This window comes from Melospiza melodia, chromosome 2 (genome assembly GCF_035770615.1).
Source record: "Melospiza melodia melodia isolate bMelMel2 chromosome 2, bMelMel2.pri, whole genome shotgun sequence".
Classification (NCBI taxonomy): Eukaryota; Metazoa; Chordata; class Aves; order Passeriformes; family Passerellidae; genus Melospiza; species Melospiza melodia.
Window position 1 is genome coordinate 92,315,751 of NC_086195.1, and position 17,021 is coordinate 92,332,771.

General features: G+C 36.1%; 1 protein-coding gene across 5 annotated transcripts in view; it reads right to left on the minus strand.

Annotated features, from left to right (window-relative positions):
- Positions 1–17,021, minus strand: part of DGKH (diacylglycerol kinase eta) — a 156,810-nt gene that overhangs the window by 42,656 nt on the left and 97,133 nt on the right. For 4 of the 5 annotated variants that reach the window (XM_063149365.1, XM_063149366.1, XM_063149367.1 and 1 more), the window contains 7 exons: positions 10,370–10,476; positions 9,144–9,269; positions 7,915–8,017; positions 6,061–6,223; positions 3,548–3,656; positions 3,107–3,246; positions 1,469–1,553 (listed from right to left, as the gene is read on the minus strand). In XM_063149365.1, coding sequence (XP_063005435.1) covers positions 1,469–1,553; positions 3,107–3,246; positions 3,548–3,656; positions 6,061–6,223; positions 7,915–8,017; positions 9,144–9,269; positions 10,370–10,476 — 833 coding nt within the window. The remainder of the gene's footprint in view (positions 1–1,468; positions 1,554–3,106; positions 3,247–3,547; positions 3,657–6,060; positions 6,224–7,914; positions 8,018–9,143; positions 9,270–10,369; positions 10,477–17,021) is intronic. The other variant, XM_063149369.1, reaches the window with a different exon arrangement.

A 17,021-nucleotide genomic window follows, 5' to 3' on the forward strand; every position in this document is an offset into this window, starting at 1 on the left:
AAGAATGAACTACTGCTTTTCAAACATCAGTACAAGATTTCTTGAAAACAAGTGGAATTAGTCTCCTGAAACTGCAGGAAGAATGAAAGGGATAAAGGAAATAATCAAATATGTACTTCCATTTGCTTTTCAAACGGTGTCATAATCCAACACCCTATTATAAGGGTAATTATTATTTTTTGTGAAATAGCCTAACTCAGTAAGCAATGTAAAAAATCCCATTAAAACAGAGATTGAACAGGGTACTCAAAAGAAAATGGTTTTGTCCAAGTCAGGTAATGACAGGTAATATAGCCTACAGAATACATTTGCTAAAAAAGAAGTTTTATATGAGCAAGCAGTTCCTTCCATTTTCAGAAGGGGCTAAAAAAAAAAGTTTCAAAGCCAGAAATAACTAGAACAAAATGATGATGAAGACACACTTGAAAATTTTAACTCTCTTGAAAAATTAGAGGCGATAAAGCCTTGATCTGCATTGCTGACACCAAAAGCAGAGCTGTGTGCAAAGCAACCCCCTTGAAATTCCAGCCTTTTTGCATTTCTATATCCAGCAACCCGTCAAAGGTTATAACCTCCTTGCCAATTAAAAGAGCCTGAATTATTAAATTGTTCAAGAGACTGCTGATTAATTATGGCTTCTCAAGTACTTTTGAGCTACAGTTGATATGCATTAACTTTCCTGGGAATATATTATTTTCTCATTTTCAGTCAGAATTTTCATGCCAATTAATTTGATTAAAGCATCTCCCTCTCTCAAAAGTGAAACTTCATCAGCTAGTACAAGCACAAATCTAGTCTGGAAGACAGGCTGAGTTTTTCTTTGATGATACTTAGGATTTTGAGCTCTCCCAATGAACAAAGAGAAAGTTGTGATATCACCTGATCAAACTCGAGCTGCAAAATGCTTCTGTCTCCTTTAGAAATACAACCCTTGCCACCAAAATGCTGGGGGCTTTTTCTCAATGCTTAATCCAAACTCACATATATTAAAAAAAATGTATTTTAAATATTTATGTATATTATCATAGTATATGGAATGTTATACAGTAACATAGCACTAAATTATACTACTATATACAAAATTATATAAAAATTATACTCATTTGTAAGAGTTATCTGAAATACAGTTATATTATGTTACATAATAATATGACACTAGATTACATTTTTGTTTAACATGCTATATAAAAACATTTTCTAATACAAATTAAAATATACATATATATTCAGGAATAAATTTTTCAGACAGCTTTGCTGGAAACTCCTTACTTTCATTCTTTCTAGGTAAATAACACAGAACTGGAAACCTTACTTACTTGAGATACACAGCAAGGAAAAGCCTTAATTCAGTTCAGTTAGAAGATCACAAAACATCTATTTTTCACACAAATGCTTCAGTTATGGCTATTGTCACCCCAGAAGCTCCAAGTTAAGTACACGAAACAACAAAACAAAAGTTAAAGTGCACCTGGCACTCCTCTGACTCTTCTGCAGTCACAGGAAGAATAGAAGGCTTTGCTGGTAATTTCAGTTCATATGACATTATACTCCACCTGAAAGAAACATAAGTTTCCAGACTGTTAGTTTTACACCCTCTCAACTATATTAACAAAAAGATAGTTCACTGTCAGACCACAGAATATCTATGTATAAAAAACCAGCTTAATTTGTAGTTGTAAACTATATGGGTAAAATAATTAGAGAGATTAAAGAGAGATTAAATTAGAGATTAAAGGTAATAATTTGTTTTATTGCTCAGATTATTTTGCAGTGATTTGATTATCAGTCTCATCTGTGAAAAATGAATGGGACATTCAATATAGGGCATAAAGATTTTCTGGAAGAAAACATACAGATTATAAAAGAATTTGTGCAAACATACTGCAGAAGTCAAAGGAAACTAGACATCTTCCTAAAGAAAAATCTTTAAGGTGACATTAGCTTTCCATCCCAACTAGAGGAGCAGGCATGACAGCAAAGCAAATGATGAAGTGTCTTCCTTGATGTGTATATATTTTTTGTGTGGTACAGGACAGCACTTGACAGCACAGATAGTATGAAAGCACTGATAGCAACAACATCCTTCAAAGCCTGCTGAAAAGAGCAAGTAATCACTGCAGATGGGTCTTGGGAGCAAGTCTACTGAAATTAAACCAAAAAATGAAACAGAGTATGTTTTCACGACAGAAAAGGGGAAATATGATTTAATCTACAAGCTTTTCAGAATCTGAGGATCAGTCACAAGCTTTTCTCTACATACTTTGCTCTAAAGCAATCAAGTAGTCTGCAGAACAGCTTAAAATAAAAAAAGGCTTTTTTCTCTATTTCATAAAAATAACTAAAGTAAAATCCCTTATGATGACATTCAAGTGTTTGTAACTTGAGCAAGAAAAGAAACACTCATGAGAGATAGGAATAACATAGGAAATACTCCTCTCAAAAGCAGTGCTAGACTTCCATTGGAACAACATAATCACCATCATCTCTGATTTTTATTTTTTTTAAATGGGGTTGCTGCCTTCCTTTATGGATGAAAACTACATGAAACAAGAAGTGGGATGGGAAGATCTCATTTTTTTACTAAGAAACTGCCTTGAACAGAAATATTAGTCATGGATCCAATTAGCCCAGCATCTTGTCAACAGCTGATGCCTCAGGAAAGGGTGAAATCTCACAAGGTGAGTTTTCCCCGCATCCAAGGACAGAGAGCTCAGGTGTTTTCTAAAGCGAAGCTACCATTAATGGCGTTTAATGAGCACGTATGGAGTCCATAAAATTGCTCAAATCAGTTTTGAATCTATACAATTTCTTAATGCTCACAACTTCTTGTAACAGGCAGTTATGCAGCTCCTTCAACTTTTGAACATGCTTGGACAGCACACTTCCCAGTTCCATCAACCACTTGGAGCTCCCTCCAACTCTTTAGTTTAAAAAGCAGGCCAAAGAGCTGTCCCCATCACAACTGCAGCTTCCTTCATGTTTAAGGCCTGCACTCAAAAAACAAATCCACTGAACACCAAGTCTCTAAGATGGATTTTAGGCCATCAGAAACTCAAAAAAATACAATTTCATTCTCACAGTAAGTGATGCATATGCACAGGTTTACCTGTCTAACATTTTCGTGCTGGCTCGTTCTAGTTTTTCCAAAATCTGAGGAAGTTGCGTATCATCATCACAGGATCCTCCCCAGCCAAGGACACGAGCAAGGTCATTTCCAGTACCGAGGGGTAACACTCCTAACTGACACTGAAACACAACACAGGAACAAATCTACTACTGAAAACTAGAAAGAAAATACAAGTGGTTACAAATGCATGTTATTTCAATGAACACATTAATTTCATAGCTGATGTCTAAATCCTGTAAGTCAAGTTGTGCTACTCTGCTACAACTCATCCTGCTTTTAACAGTGAAAACTTTCATAAAACAGTAACTATCGAGTTTGCTCCATACACAGAGATACAACAAAAACCAAGTCAAGAAAAAGGTAAACACACAAAATTAAGCCTAGTCAGTCTAGGCAAGGAAAGTAAATATGCACACTTGCCTGCTTGTGCAAGCTGAGCTTATCAATTTCTGACAAGACCCAACCCACGCTTCCATCACCACCACACACAAGAATCCTGAAGTTGTCAAACTTCTGAAATAACCGCAAACTGTAGAGAAAATGCAGAGCTAGTTACATCCATTAGCAGGACAGCAGTGACATTCATTAGCAATTGTTACAAGAAAATATTGTGCACAGCATCTTTGTAATCCTTTTATTGTGGTGGGGCATGGGGATACAACCATCTATTTAATTAACCTATCTGCAGCCCATCTGTCGCTGTATATTCCCCTTACACTGACATTTCTGATAAATAACATGCCAAGTTATTCTTTAAAAAATCCCTTCATATTGTTTTCAGGATTTTATAAGTCTGATTTTATTGATTTTATTAATATTTTTTAAAAAACAAATTTAAGTGATAAAATTGCAATTGCTCCATGCTTCTCACTTCAGCCAGAAGCATAATGCACCACTGGGGATTTTTCACGAGAAGAGGGTAAGACACAATGACAGGATATGCTCCACAATATGAGTGGGCTTTTGTGGGCACAGGGCTAACTAAATGTAAGGAACATTTAAACAGTTCTTAAACAGAAGGTAATCACAACATAAGACAAATAATACAAGTATTTAATATTATATCCTTAAAGCCATATACTCTTTCACTTCCTATTGCTCTTCCTCCTGTTCTCTGGCTTTTAACACCTCCATAATACAACACTTGGACAGTACAGAAAATGAGGCCAAAAGAGACAGAAGATGCAGAAAGGTAAGACAGAGGAAAAGGAAATGAGATGTGAAGAAGCAGGCAAAAGGTAAAAAATAACAGGGACTTAAACTGAAAAAAAAAAAGAAAAAGAGAAAAAAAATTGGAAAGTGTAAACTCTTAAAATACTAACAACAAAGATATTTGTTTTTTTTTTAATGCATGTTATTTTCCAGAATATGTATAATTTTTGAACCATTTTTTAAAAGTAACATATCAAGATCACAAATTTTTGAAACATTTATATTTTTTCTAGAGAAAATAATGTCACTTGAATACCATGGGCACATACCTAGTCAGAACAAAAGAAGCAGGCATTTAAGGGGAAAAAATGTTGATACCAGAGCAATTTATCCTATCCTGAGAAAAATGAGAAAACCCCTAGCAATACACTGTCTCATAGCATGCACCTCTGCTTTTTAGATCAACTAGAAAAAAGAAGACATCAGTGCAACCTGATGAAATACCTGCTAAGGATCTCTCCTTGGAAACTGGGAGAAGTACTTAAAAGCACCTGACAATTGCACAGAACTGTAATTTCTGTGCAAAATCAAAGTGAGCCACCTCAGCCATGGCAGAACTATATGAAGGAAGAGAACTTGCAAACATATTTTTCATACTGCCTCCTTTCAAACACTGTCTAACCAATTAAGACCAATGTTATATGCCATTATAATTACATGTAGAAAATTCCAGCTAAAAGTCACTTGGATTCACCTCAGATTATCAGGGTTATAATGAAAAGAATATTACAACTCAGAGTTATGATGTGTCCATAACACAGTACTAATTATTATAATCCACAGGTGTAATCAATTATATTATTTACACACTGCTTGAACTGAATTTTTGTGGATTTGCTCCATCTATCTTTTATCATTAAGTATAGTTCTGCATATTTAAGAGTACAAAAATTAGTGCTTCTAGTTGCTATAACTGATAGTATTAGGCCATTTAACCATATCACTACATCTGAGTGGAATTGAGTTAGGCAACAGAAATATGGGCATGAATTTAATCTTCATTAATGTGCAAAGATGATTGAGTTGTGGTCACCACTATGCAAATTTCATCACTACCTCTCCAATAATCAACCCTTAGATTCTGGGGAGAAATTCCTGGTGGTTTTAATTGTGTTCTTGCTCCAAATTCTTTGGGATGGTCATTTTCTTGACGATTTCCATATGTTGCATAAACCATATTTTGGACATACTGTTCAGGTGAAAAATTTTTCATGTACTTGTCCATTAACCACTGCAGACCCCCCGCTGACATTTGTGTTCAGAATTTTAAAAGGTACAGAGCATATTTAGACAATAGTCTTATTCTTAGCTACACACAAAAAGGTCAGAGGAATATCAGAATTATGCATGTGAAATGGAAGATAAGCACCTGAGCAACTGTGCATAAAGGCAAAATCAAAGTTCCTGTGATACAGGAAAACATCTGCACATTTATATCAGTTTTGAGCCTTATCGGTTAACAGAAGCCAAAGCTAGCCAAGAGCTTTTGGTTTTGAATTTTCAAGCTTTTCTAGAAAGAAAATGTTATCCTATAAACACAATGGAATTTATCTTGAAATTCTGTTGCCTCTTAGATTTTAATTAGGAAGTCAGAGTAGATATTGGTGATGGAATTACAGCAACAAGGGGATATAACACTATAAAGCAAGGGGAACACACCACTATACTTTGCACCTAATTCCCTTGTGGAAAGGCTTGCTCAAGGTTTCCAAGGTCATTACCCTAAGTGAGGTCCTCCATTCATTAAATCGAAGACCTGAGCTGGATTTAACGACTGTTTGAATCGACGAAGAAACTTTACTCCCTGATTGTCTCCACTCTTTGAGTTAACAAAAACTAAAAGAGGACTGGCACAGGATGGCGGGCATGTGGCTTTCCAGAAACCTGTAAACATAGTTAGAAAGAATGAAATAAATAAGGTTTCCTAATATGAACAACACAAAAAGAAATCATGGGAAAGAGGAAGATAGGGATGAAGGACAAAAGGAGTACATTTTTTCATGCATAATGTAAATGCTAAACTGAGTATTAGTCCTGCAAGGAAAACATAATTACACAAGATTTACCAGTTCTTTTTTGGTTTATTTGTTTCTGGTATTTTCAGTGCCTAGATTTAGTAAAATCCTGAAGACAATAGCTTTACTGTTTTTCAACTGCTATTAACCTTTTAGAATACTTAAGTCTCATCTTCACAGATTATTATCACATAATTGAATATATATTTCAGTTACAAGTGATTGGTTTTCAATCTTATTTTGCTTTAACTTTGCTGGGTTGAACAGGGTCATTCATGTCTGTTTGAGCTTTTTAAGAGTACTCACAGATTTTAAAAGTCACTTGTACTCAGTTCCTCCCAGGTGAGACTTCACCTAAGAGCCTTTTTTTCAGACTGAGGTTATACTATTCAGTATAACAGAATCACTGAACAACAGAAGATCTTCAGCTGTGATTCAAAGCTTATTAAAGCCAGTGCAGATCTTAACTAATTACAGCAGGCTCTCTACAAGGTCCTTACTCAGAAGGACTAATGGACACTGTTGTCACTAACATGACCAGTCCATGGAGGTAATGGTTTCCCAGCAACTCTCCAAAACCAGACGTCACATGTACAGGTTTTGACATTTGTCTCCAGCATTATTAAAATGATTATGTTGTTTTCAATTACTAAAAAAATACTAAAGCTACAAATTAAAAAATTTCATTAAGGGATGCTAATTTAATTCCACATTATCATAATGTCTAATTTCAAATAAGGTTTGATTAATTAATTTAAATGCCAAGAAAATTAATTTCACATATTGAACGATCTTTGTAGCATGAGCAATAAATGACAGCATGATGTCTAAGACACCACAAAGCAAATAAACAGAGTGAATATATACAGCATACACAATCACTTTTACTAACTTTATGTAGCAAAATTCATTTAATTGCATTCATGGGATTGGTCTACTTTACCATTGACACAAACTATAAAATAAAAGTAGTTAAGATTTTGTGATACTTTTTTTTAAAATCCACTCTCTGCCTTGAAGTGCAGTCTCCCACTGTTGATGTGTTTGTATCCTGGACCACCAAAAAGCAGCTCTAGTTTTGAGCATTTATTAGATTTTATCTGTGTGTTGCAGGATTTTTACACTGCTTATCTTTAAAAAAAAATAAATCAGAGAAGCTATGGAAGCAATTCCTCTCTTAAGCCTGGTAAAGTAGTTGTTGAGCTGTTCAGCTAACTTATCTCTGCATAATACAAAATTATCCAAAATTTGAGAACTCACAGAATGAGTGGTATATGCTAGGCTGGCATCAGCCCACTTCATCTGAGGATTCTGATCATTCACTTGAAATGTTTCTAAGGGTCATAAGTAAAATGGAAGAAAATTTCTGCTGGGACAGCTTTAAAAACATGCCAGTTGAATAACTCTCTAAAAACCTACACAGAAAATTATACTTCTCTCTAAATTTGCAGACTGCATTCACCTGCTCAGCAGAAGGATTTTAGCCTTGAATATTTGCATGGATCTCAACAGGCACTGGAATTCCAGAGGTACCACTGAACACACCACAGTACTACGTACCATCGGAGTCTATACTGTTTAGTGCTGTTGGAGGGATGATCGATACCTTACATTGGCCAAGTGGACATTTACGAGGGTAGAGATCTTTACAGGCCGTGTGAACCTACAAAAGAAACAAAAAATTATTTTCCTGAACTGTAATTTTGATACTAACTGGTATTATGTTATCTATGTAACAAAGATGGACTCATATTTAACATTTAGGTGTAGAAGGAAAAGAAGTGAGACTAGGAAAAAAACCCAAATGTTCAACCACAGAGCCTTATTACTAATTCAACAAAACATTATTTTGGAGAATTTCATCTTCAGCTACCCCTATAGGAGGTAAGAATCATCCTTTCTAAGGATGGACTTGCCCCATCCACAAGGAAGGAAGAAGCAAGCTCCCAGCATCTGTGCTGATGGAAGCAGGCTAAACAATAGCTGTGAACCTGCCTGGTCCATTGGGGCCATTCTGGAAGACAAATCGCATTAAAGTTAGCACACCTACCAAGCCACACCCATCTCCCAAAGTTGGGTTGCATAAACTCCATATTGCAAAGGTCTTTTCCACAGATATTGGAAAGAGAGGCACATGCAGAGGTGGCTGCATTTCACCTAAATATCAAGTCGCCTCTGGAGATGCCAATCATTTTCTATGGCTCATTCACAGAGCCTTGGATACCTATATGCCAGAAGCCTCAACAATAAATAAACTGCTAACTTGCATAAGAAACCCATATTTTTAGACAAGTTGATACAATTAAGAGAAAACTATATATTAGGGAAACAGCAGTAGTGAGTTAGAGAATTTCAATCAGCAACATACAGATTGCCCTGAAGAAGAGAAAGTAAAGATTTTGCACTAATAAATACATTACTACATTAATAAATATGACTATTATATATTATTAAAATACAAACAGAGCAATATCTACAATAAAAAATACAAGGAAGTAACATGATTATTAGGCATAAGGAACAGGCACCTGAACATTGAGTTAACAGCTAGAAGAAAGCAGAGAAAACACATTGGAGATGACAACACCTATTAAAGAAAAACTGCATCTGTGGGTGTATTTAAAATTGATTGTGCAAGTAGGACAGTCATCAGAAATTCTAAATGCTACAGAGAGATCTGAGTTTGCAGAAGATTCCTGCTACTACTTAATCCAAAAGCAGGTTGTGGAACAACAGAGCAAAAATAATGGCAAGCAGTGAGATGCTTGGATGTGGCTCAGCACACCTACCATAGCTTTACACCAAAGGCACTTCCAATCCTGCAGGCGTAGAACACTGCCACAAGTCTTGTCACAGACGGCGCATTTGGCACTGACGGGCAGGTTTCCTTCTAACCACTGGTGAGGCATCGCTATCTGTGGAGAACGAGGCATGAGAGTTAAGGACCCAGAAAGAGAAATTAAAGGCTTTTGTCTCTCAAATACAGGTGGATTTAAACTATTTCTCAGAGCTGTATTCTTTCATCAAAGAAGCAGGTATGCTGGTCAGACAGGATAAGGGACACTGATGCTCAGAAGGCAACTGCAATGAATGGACCACTCTGGTGTTCCACATGCTAGGTAGAAAACATGACACCTGAAGAAGGGAGACCTGTCTCACTCATGGTAGCAATAAACCATAACACAATGGGGCAGTTAAGTCCAGAGACTCTGCCATACAAACAAGTTCCCACTCTGTTATGTTGAATACATGACACAAACCAATTAAAAATACCTAAAATTCATTAAAATAGGCAGGACAGCAGAATTCTTCTGTCGCTTCACTTACCCACTCACCATGGCTGGTAAGTCATGGCTCTCTAAAGCAGTCCCAAATGCAGTGCAAAGCTTTACTCAGTGCACTCTTTGTCCCATTAATACCATGGGCAACTCAGGACACTCATGTGTTCAACTTAGTATCAGCCTTCTAAGAAGAAGCTTCACACCAGTGGTCCATACACAGCTGTGTTTGTAAAAATAGTCCATTTATCACAATCAACCTCTCAAAGGCTTTTGTTGTTTCTCCTGCTAATTTTAAAATTCCTGCTTTCATCACCAAAATCCCCTCCCAGTTCAGTGAATTCCAAATGGGTCTCCTGGGAAACTGATCCAGGGAAAGAGGACAAAAAATACATTCCCAAAACAGCATGGTAACAGTGCAAAATACCACCTTTGCTTAAGAGCAGTAGGAACTTCTGGGAGCAATTCTCCAGCTGCAGAGTTTCTCTACATGTGGCCTTTAAAACCTTGTCATACATCTGCAATCTAGGGCCCACAGTTGCTAGACTTGTCTTGTGAGATAGGAATGCAACTTTTGCTCTAAATACCACGTTAATCTTTGAACGGTGTTCAGGAAAATAGCCACCTACCATTTACTTCAATGGGTCACATAGGAATATTTCTGTGGTTGGGCTTTTTTTGTTTTTCCTAAAGAAGAAACAGCTTTGGAAAATACTATAAATATGAATAGTACTTACACCATCTTCATCTTCAATGATGTCTTTTCCAATTGAGGCTAATGTAGTCCATTTGCAGTTATTTGTTGCTCGGACAGCACATCTTTTATGTGCTTTAAACTTACACACTGCAAGAAACAGATAAACACATATATCCTGTGTTATTTGCTGTATTTCAGTGATACACACCTTTTAAAAAATTAAACATGGATATCCCATAAAATAGCCAAGTACATATCACTTAGCATTGCACACATGACAGAAAACAATTAAAAGAAAATTCAGTTCATAATCACTCCAGCTTTAACTCTCTAAACCAGGTTTAACTGCTTAGCTATAGCCCATGCTAAATGTGCCCTGAAACTTACACTGGTCCCCATTTTTTCAGGTACATGGTACAATATATCTTTAACTATGGGTTTGTCTTTTCCATTTCTCCAGTAACATGACTCAGATATCTGACTTAAATTTTCAGGAAGTCATGGGAGACTGTTTTACAAAAGTATTTTGAATCAGGAGCTCTGTTTCTTTGCTCAAAAGATGCATTTGGGGCACCATGCTGGGCCTATTTTTCTCAGAACATGAGAAAATGAAGGGTTTATGTGGTGATATTTTTATTCAGGATATTGGGGATTACAAAATTTTCCAAGAGCCTATATCACAGCAGGAAGAACCTTACTTTTTACTGCATTCTTTATTAAAAGCCAGCTAATTGGAATATCCAGCACAAGTGTGTAATTAGGCAGACATTCTGACACCCTAACAACTATTTGAATTTTGTTCAACTCAATTAATATGCCTAGCTAATGATACCATATTAGACGAAACAGACTGACGCACCCAAACCATGGGTATTTCTTCTACTGGAAGTGCATGATGTAATTCTATTTAGAGTGCATTATAAAAATTATTTTGGCAAAGACCATTAAAGGTTTATGAGAACTAGCCAGTAGATCAGAAGTAGTAGTCTCTTTTCAAACAAATATTTGACAGGAAATTATCCAGGCTTTGGCCCATCGCTTATCTACCATTAAAAAACATTAAGCTATGGTACAAAATGTCTTGTGAATAATAAATTTTCCATTTTAATTCCACTGATCCATTGCCAGATCAATTTAAAAAGTGAATTGAGACTATGTAAGCAACATCTGAGTTTGAGACCAATCCTTACTGTTCTGGGAGATGTGTGAAAGTAAGTGCTCAGCTCTCACTTTCTTACTTTCTAGAAAGAAAGAGAAGGAAAGAAAACAAAGAAGTTTCACTGCTTGTATAGTAACTCTCCCAGTCATTTCAAAAAGCAGCATTCATATAATCATAGAAATATTTGGGTTGAAAGAGACATTTAAAGATCAGTTAGTTCCTGCTGTAGACTGTGACATCTTTTACTAGACCAGGTTGCTCAGCACTCCATCCAGCCTGGTCTTGGGGTGCTGAGCTCAGGGATGCAGTGCTCATGACTTCTCTGGACAATCAGTGTCTCACCATCATCACAGTAAAGAATTTTTCCTACTATCTAATCACAACCTACTCTCAGTTTGAAGCCATTTCCCCTTGTCCTGTCCCTACATGTCATTGTAAAAAGTCTCTCTCCATCTTTCTTGCAGGCTCCCTCCAGGTACTAGAAGGCTGCAATTACATCACTCTAAAGCCATCTTTTTTCCAGGCTGAACAATCCCAACTCTCTCAGCCTTCTGATCATCTCCACAGTACTCCTATGGACTCACTCAAATAGTTCAATGATCCCCAACCTAAGAAAGTTACGGATTTGTTGGAGCAAGACCAACACAGACTCAAAGCATTCAAATACCCCGTAACTGTCAACTAACAGGGTTGGCTCACTTTTCCTAAACAGCTCAGTATCACATTGTATGTTTGCCAACCTGAGCTGGTTCCAAACATCTAATTAAGCCAGCTCCCACAGAAGCACAGAAATAAAGGCTGTATTTTCAAGTGATGGACCATGAGCAGTTTTCACCATTTGCATGTTTCAGAGAAGGTATGCCACTGAATTCAGCTCCTTACTCATTAATGATAAGCACTTGCTGTGTCACACAGATCAAAATACAACAGATCAGGCATGAGGGGGAATAGAAAATTACAAATTACAAAGTAATAGAATGTTCAAACCCTACTGAGCTACGATTGAACTTGGTCTTAGGAATCCAGCTTCTTTTTCAATAAGGCAAGGACAAAATCAATCCCAGGCTCTGAAGAGCTGCAGCAAGCCACCCTATACATGGCAAATGACAAGTAATGCTTGCTTCGTAAGTACTACAAATAACCTACCAACCAAATTTCAGATCAGACTCTTTGGGTCATACCCCCTGCAATCTCAGTATCATGAAACAAAAGTTTATGTTAGTCTAAACATTAAATATTACCAACAACAATAAACTTAAGACACAGATGCAACTTGCAGGCAAAGAAAAGAGAACTTTGAATCCAACCTCAATATTAGTTACCACTATGACCTAACTTTTTTTGTCTCAGATTACACTGAATCCCATTCATGAATCAGTCTGATACCTGAAATCTTTTGGAAAATATGCAGACATATGGCTAGACATCAACTGCCATTATTTTGCCAATGAAAGCTAAAATACAAAAAAAATTAAGTTACTCAGGAAGCTTAACATTGCAATATAGTTTCTGAATGCAGCTGTGCAGTTGTTGGTTGTACGACCCTGCACTTTTAGAGAACAGGACCTTCAGTCACTGCATGTAATGGATGGTTCTCAATAAGTATAGAGTTGTGCCATACTCTGCTTCATAATAATTTTTAACAGGTACTTGCCTTACTGACCGAAAGCTACTGTAATATGGCTTTTCAGCCATCAATATTAATTTCTTCCCGGCCTTTAAAAATAATAATAGTAATAGTAATAGTAATAGTAATAGTAATAGTAATAGTAATAGTAATAGTAATAGTAATAGTAATAATAATAATAATAATAATAATAATAATAAAAGAAGAAGAAGAAGAAGAAGTTGTTGTTTTCGTTGTGCCCAGTACTACTACTACTACAATTAACACTTTTTTTCAATATTGTATATCTTCAAACCATCAGGGACTTCAGAACAGCTTCAACTGATTTTTGCAGTGATAGAAAACAGCATTTCCCTGATACAGGTTGCTGGTTATAAAGAATGCACAACTACTGATTTGATCAAAAATCTTATTTAAATGTTTTCCCCGGCATCACAGAAGGGTACATGTGATATAAAGTCACAGAACTGTTTTCTACTACTTCTTCATTTTTTAACAACAAAGATCCCTTCCCTTTCTTGCCACTTCATTCACTATTCACTCTCCAGACTGTGCAGAAAATATGGCAAAAGTATCAGAGGCAATGACTGTGCAAGTAGTGCCCATACAATTCCCTGGGCAATGGGTAAGAACAACAGGGTTTTGTGGGTAAAACCCCACAATCATAATGGAAAGAGACAAAGTGCACAAAGTGCATTTGCAGAGGTAATTTAATCCCAGTATTTTCTTACTGATTGACTTCATCATCCAAAAGTGTTCTTACAACATTGTGCGATTCATCACAGGAGAATGCAGTTTAAGAGAGAGGTTTCTCCCACTTATTAGCTATACTTGATATTCAACAATCAAGAGCCTGTCATGATAAACAAAATGCTACATGAAAAAATAAATTTCTGAGAACAATCATAAACGCAGTATTCCACTGGCAATGACTTAGATAGAAACGCAGTACTGATGCAGAGTAACTGAGGTTATAGAGCTCTGGAAGAGTTTCTGCAGATAATGATATATCATCCTTTAAGCTTCTTTGCCTAAACATTCCATATTGAAGCTAAACTCTGAGGAGTATAAGAACCAAAACCCTTTCTTGATTCAGCTGATTTGGAATAATTCCTAAAGCAAGGCACAGAGACCATAATTACTGTGTCCAGGTAAAGACTGGATGAACATTGCAGAGATCAGTCCTCTAGCTAGAGCAACACAACACAGAGACAACATTGGAAAAGTAGATTATATTTTGAGAAGACAAAAGAAAGAACCTGTTGGAAGAACAGCATTGCATCTCAAAGGAGAGTCTAATTAATTTTTTTAGAAGTCAATTGCTTGTTGAGCAGCAGCAAGAATGAAGCCTGGTTTGTTATAACTTACATCTTCAGATTGATATACATATCAGTTCTTTGACTTCTAAAAAGGCGCAAGTTCACACTAGTCTTTTACCTAGCAAAGGTATTAACCCATCATCTTTTTCTACACTGGTTTCCACAAGTCTTAGAGTGTTTTCAGGGTGGCCTGCAATTAATTTGGCCAACATTTGCTGCTGGGATGGAAGGTGAGCTGAAGAAAAAGTCACCCATCACCTCCAAAAGAAATGTGGCTTGATTTGTGGTCAGACTTTAAAAAAAGCAGTTGTGCGTGAAAACAGCAATTTTAAGATAATAAAATATTACAGCAATATTAAGATAATAAAATATGACAAATAAACTATCAAAAGCTGCAAGATATCAGCAATGGGGTTTATTTTTACCTATAGTTAAGAATCAGACCCCAAGAATCAGACCCCAAAGACTCTAAGCTACTTTCAAGACAACTTGGTGTGACAGTAACCCAACCCACTAACAGGAGGAAGAGCTCAATTATCTCTTGAAAGACCTCTCATGCTTTTCAATACAAGGCATTATAGAGTAGCCTGGGATCAATGATCACACAAATAATTGAATTTTGTATACATATAAATGGATTCCCAGTATAAAGCAGTGCTGAAAAGCCAGGCATGAATATTTAAACAGGTTTTTTAAATTATGTAATGGGGAAAAGCAGTACAGAACAAGTCTGGGGAATGTTAAGACTCCAAACTTTCCAGATTGTCCTCTCAAACTACAGACTGCTAATACAGGTAAGATACAGAAAAAAGTAGATGATTAAATGCATTAAAAGTGCACACAGCAGAAGCAAGTATCAAACAAAAATACATTTTTAGATGAAGAAATTAAGGATGATTTGTTTTAACATGTACACATAATTGCAGAGAAAGTATAAAGTATTACAGTAAAAGACTCAAATGTCAAATGATTTAGATTAGATATATAACTAAAGATCTTATTTTATTTAAAAAGAAGAAAATAGATATAAAATAGAAGCTAAGAAGTTAGAGGAGGTAGACTTATTAATAGACAAAAGAATATCACAGTATCTACATATAAAACAGTCCAGATCATACTTGATTATGAAACTGTGGAACAGCAAAAGGAAATCCAAGTCACTTTCACAAGCTAATTTTAAAAACTGGCATCATAAATGTGGATAAATGTAGCATTAGTTAGTCATTAGTTATACAGAAAGGTGGCAAGCTCCAAATCTGGAAATTATGGGAACTTCCCTAATGTAAAGTTAATGCCAACACCCTGTATATTAAAAATATATTTAGATGCAAAATTAGACACTGAAAAAACATAAAACAGCAAGCTACATACATTAACATTGACAATTTTCAATAAATTACCCTTTTAAAGTAGCTATAATATTAACTTAGGAATGGATAAATTCTTTATGAAAGTCATTCCTTTCCTTTGCCTGAGCAAACATAACTGTATTTGTACACAGAGGCAATACAACTGCATTTTAGTGAAGCACATGATACTTCCATCTGTCAATATCAGACATTGAGAATATCATAATTGCCTTTAAACTATCCAAAGGACTTATTCACAGTGGGAAACATACACCAGAGAGGCTGGAAGTAACCATGATACTTCTAATTTCTACAAAACAGGTTTGTCCTGTTCCTTGGCAACTGCACCATTAGTTACATTAAAAGCATGGACAATTTAGGACAATGGGTTAATGTTCCCTTTGTAAGATTTCCTTAATACATATTATCCTCAAGTATTATAACAGCATCAATAACAGAAATGCACTTGCTGTTGGGTTACATACATCCAAAGAAATCAAACTATCAATGGTGTAACTGTAACTCTTTTCTGGGTAGTCAGCTATTTTAGTAATTAAATATCTCTACATCTCATATATCTCATAGGGTCACACAGATGCTTTATTTTCTCCTGTCTCCTAACACAAGCAGACTTGTTACACTTTTCCACAGAACTTGCAGGAATTAAAAAATAAGCTGTTTCAGGCATATTGTAATCATTTGTAAATTAAATATAATTTCTAGCTAAATGCTTAAGTTTTAGCCACACTTCCTTTTTCTTTGTGCTGGATTTCCCCTGTTGAACCATCAAATGCAGTCATCTACATCTCTACCCCCTCACAGCATGAGAGAATTTTTAAAGCTGTAAATCAGTGCGTACTGCAGGATCAGGCAGCAGCAATAGAGAAAACAAGAACTGGAGGGCAAAGGGTCATAACACTTTGTTCAGTGTTAAGAATGCTTTTAGACTTGGGGCAGAAAATACCATCACAACTTTTTTTTCAGAGAAATGCTGATTCTGCAAACTAGTAAGACTATTTGGTTCCACATTTTTGATGTGCAAATCAGATAAATCCTTTTCTTGTGAATCCTCCACCCTGTACACTCCAGCTGCTGCAACAAAGAGAAGTGTTCTATTCTGAACACTGAAAAAGGCACCTGGAGCAACAGGAAGGTGAGGCAGATCATTAGCAGTCCCTCTGTCCGGAAGAGGGTCACTCTCATGTAGAGTTTTCTCCCTACGGGCTCTTTTGTTACTC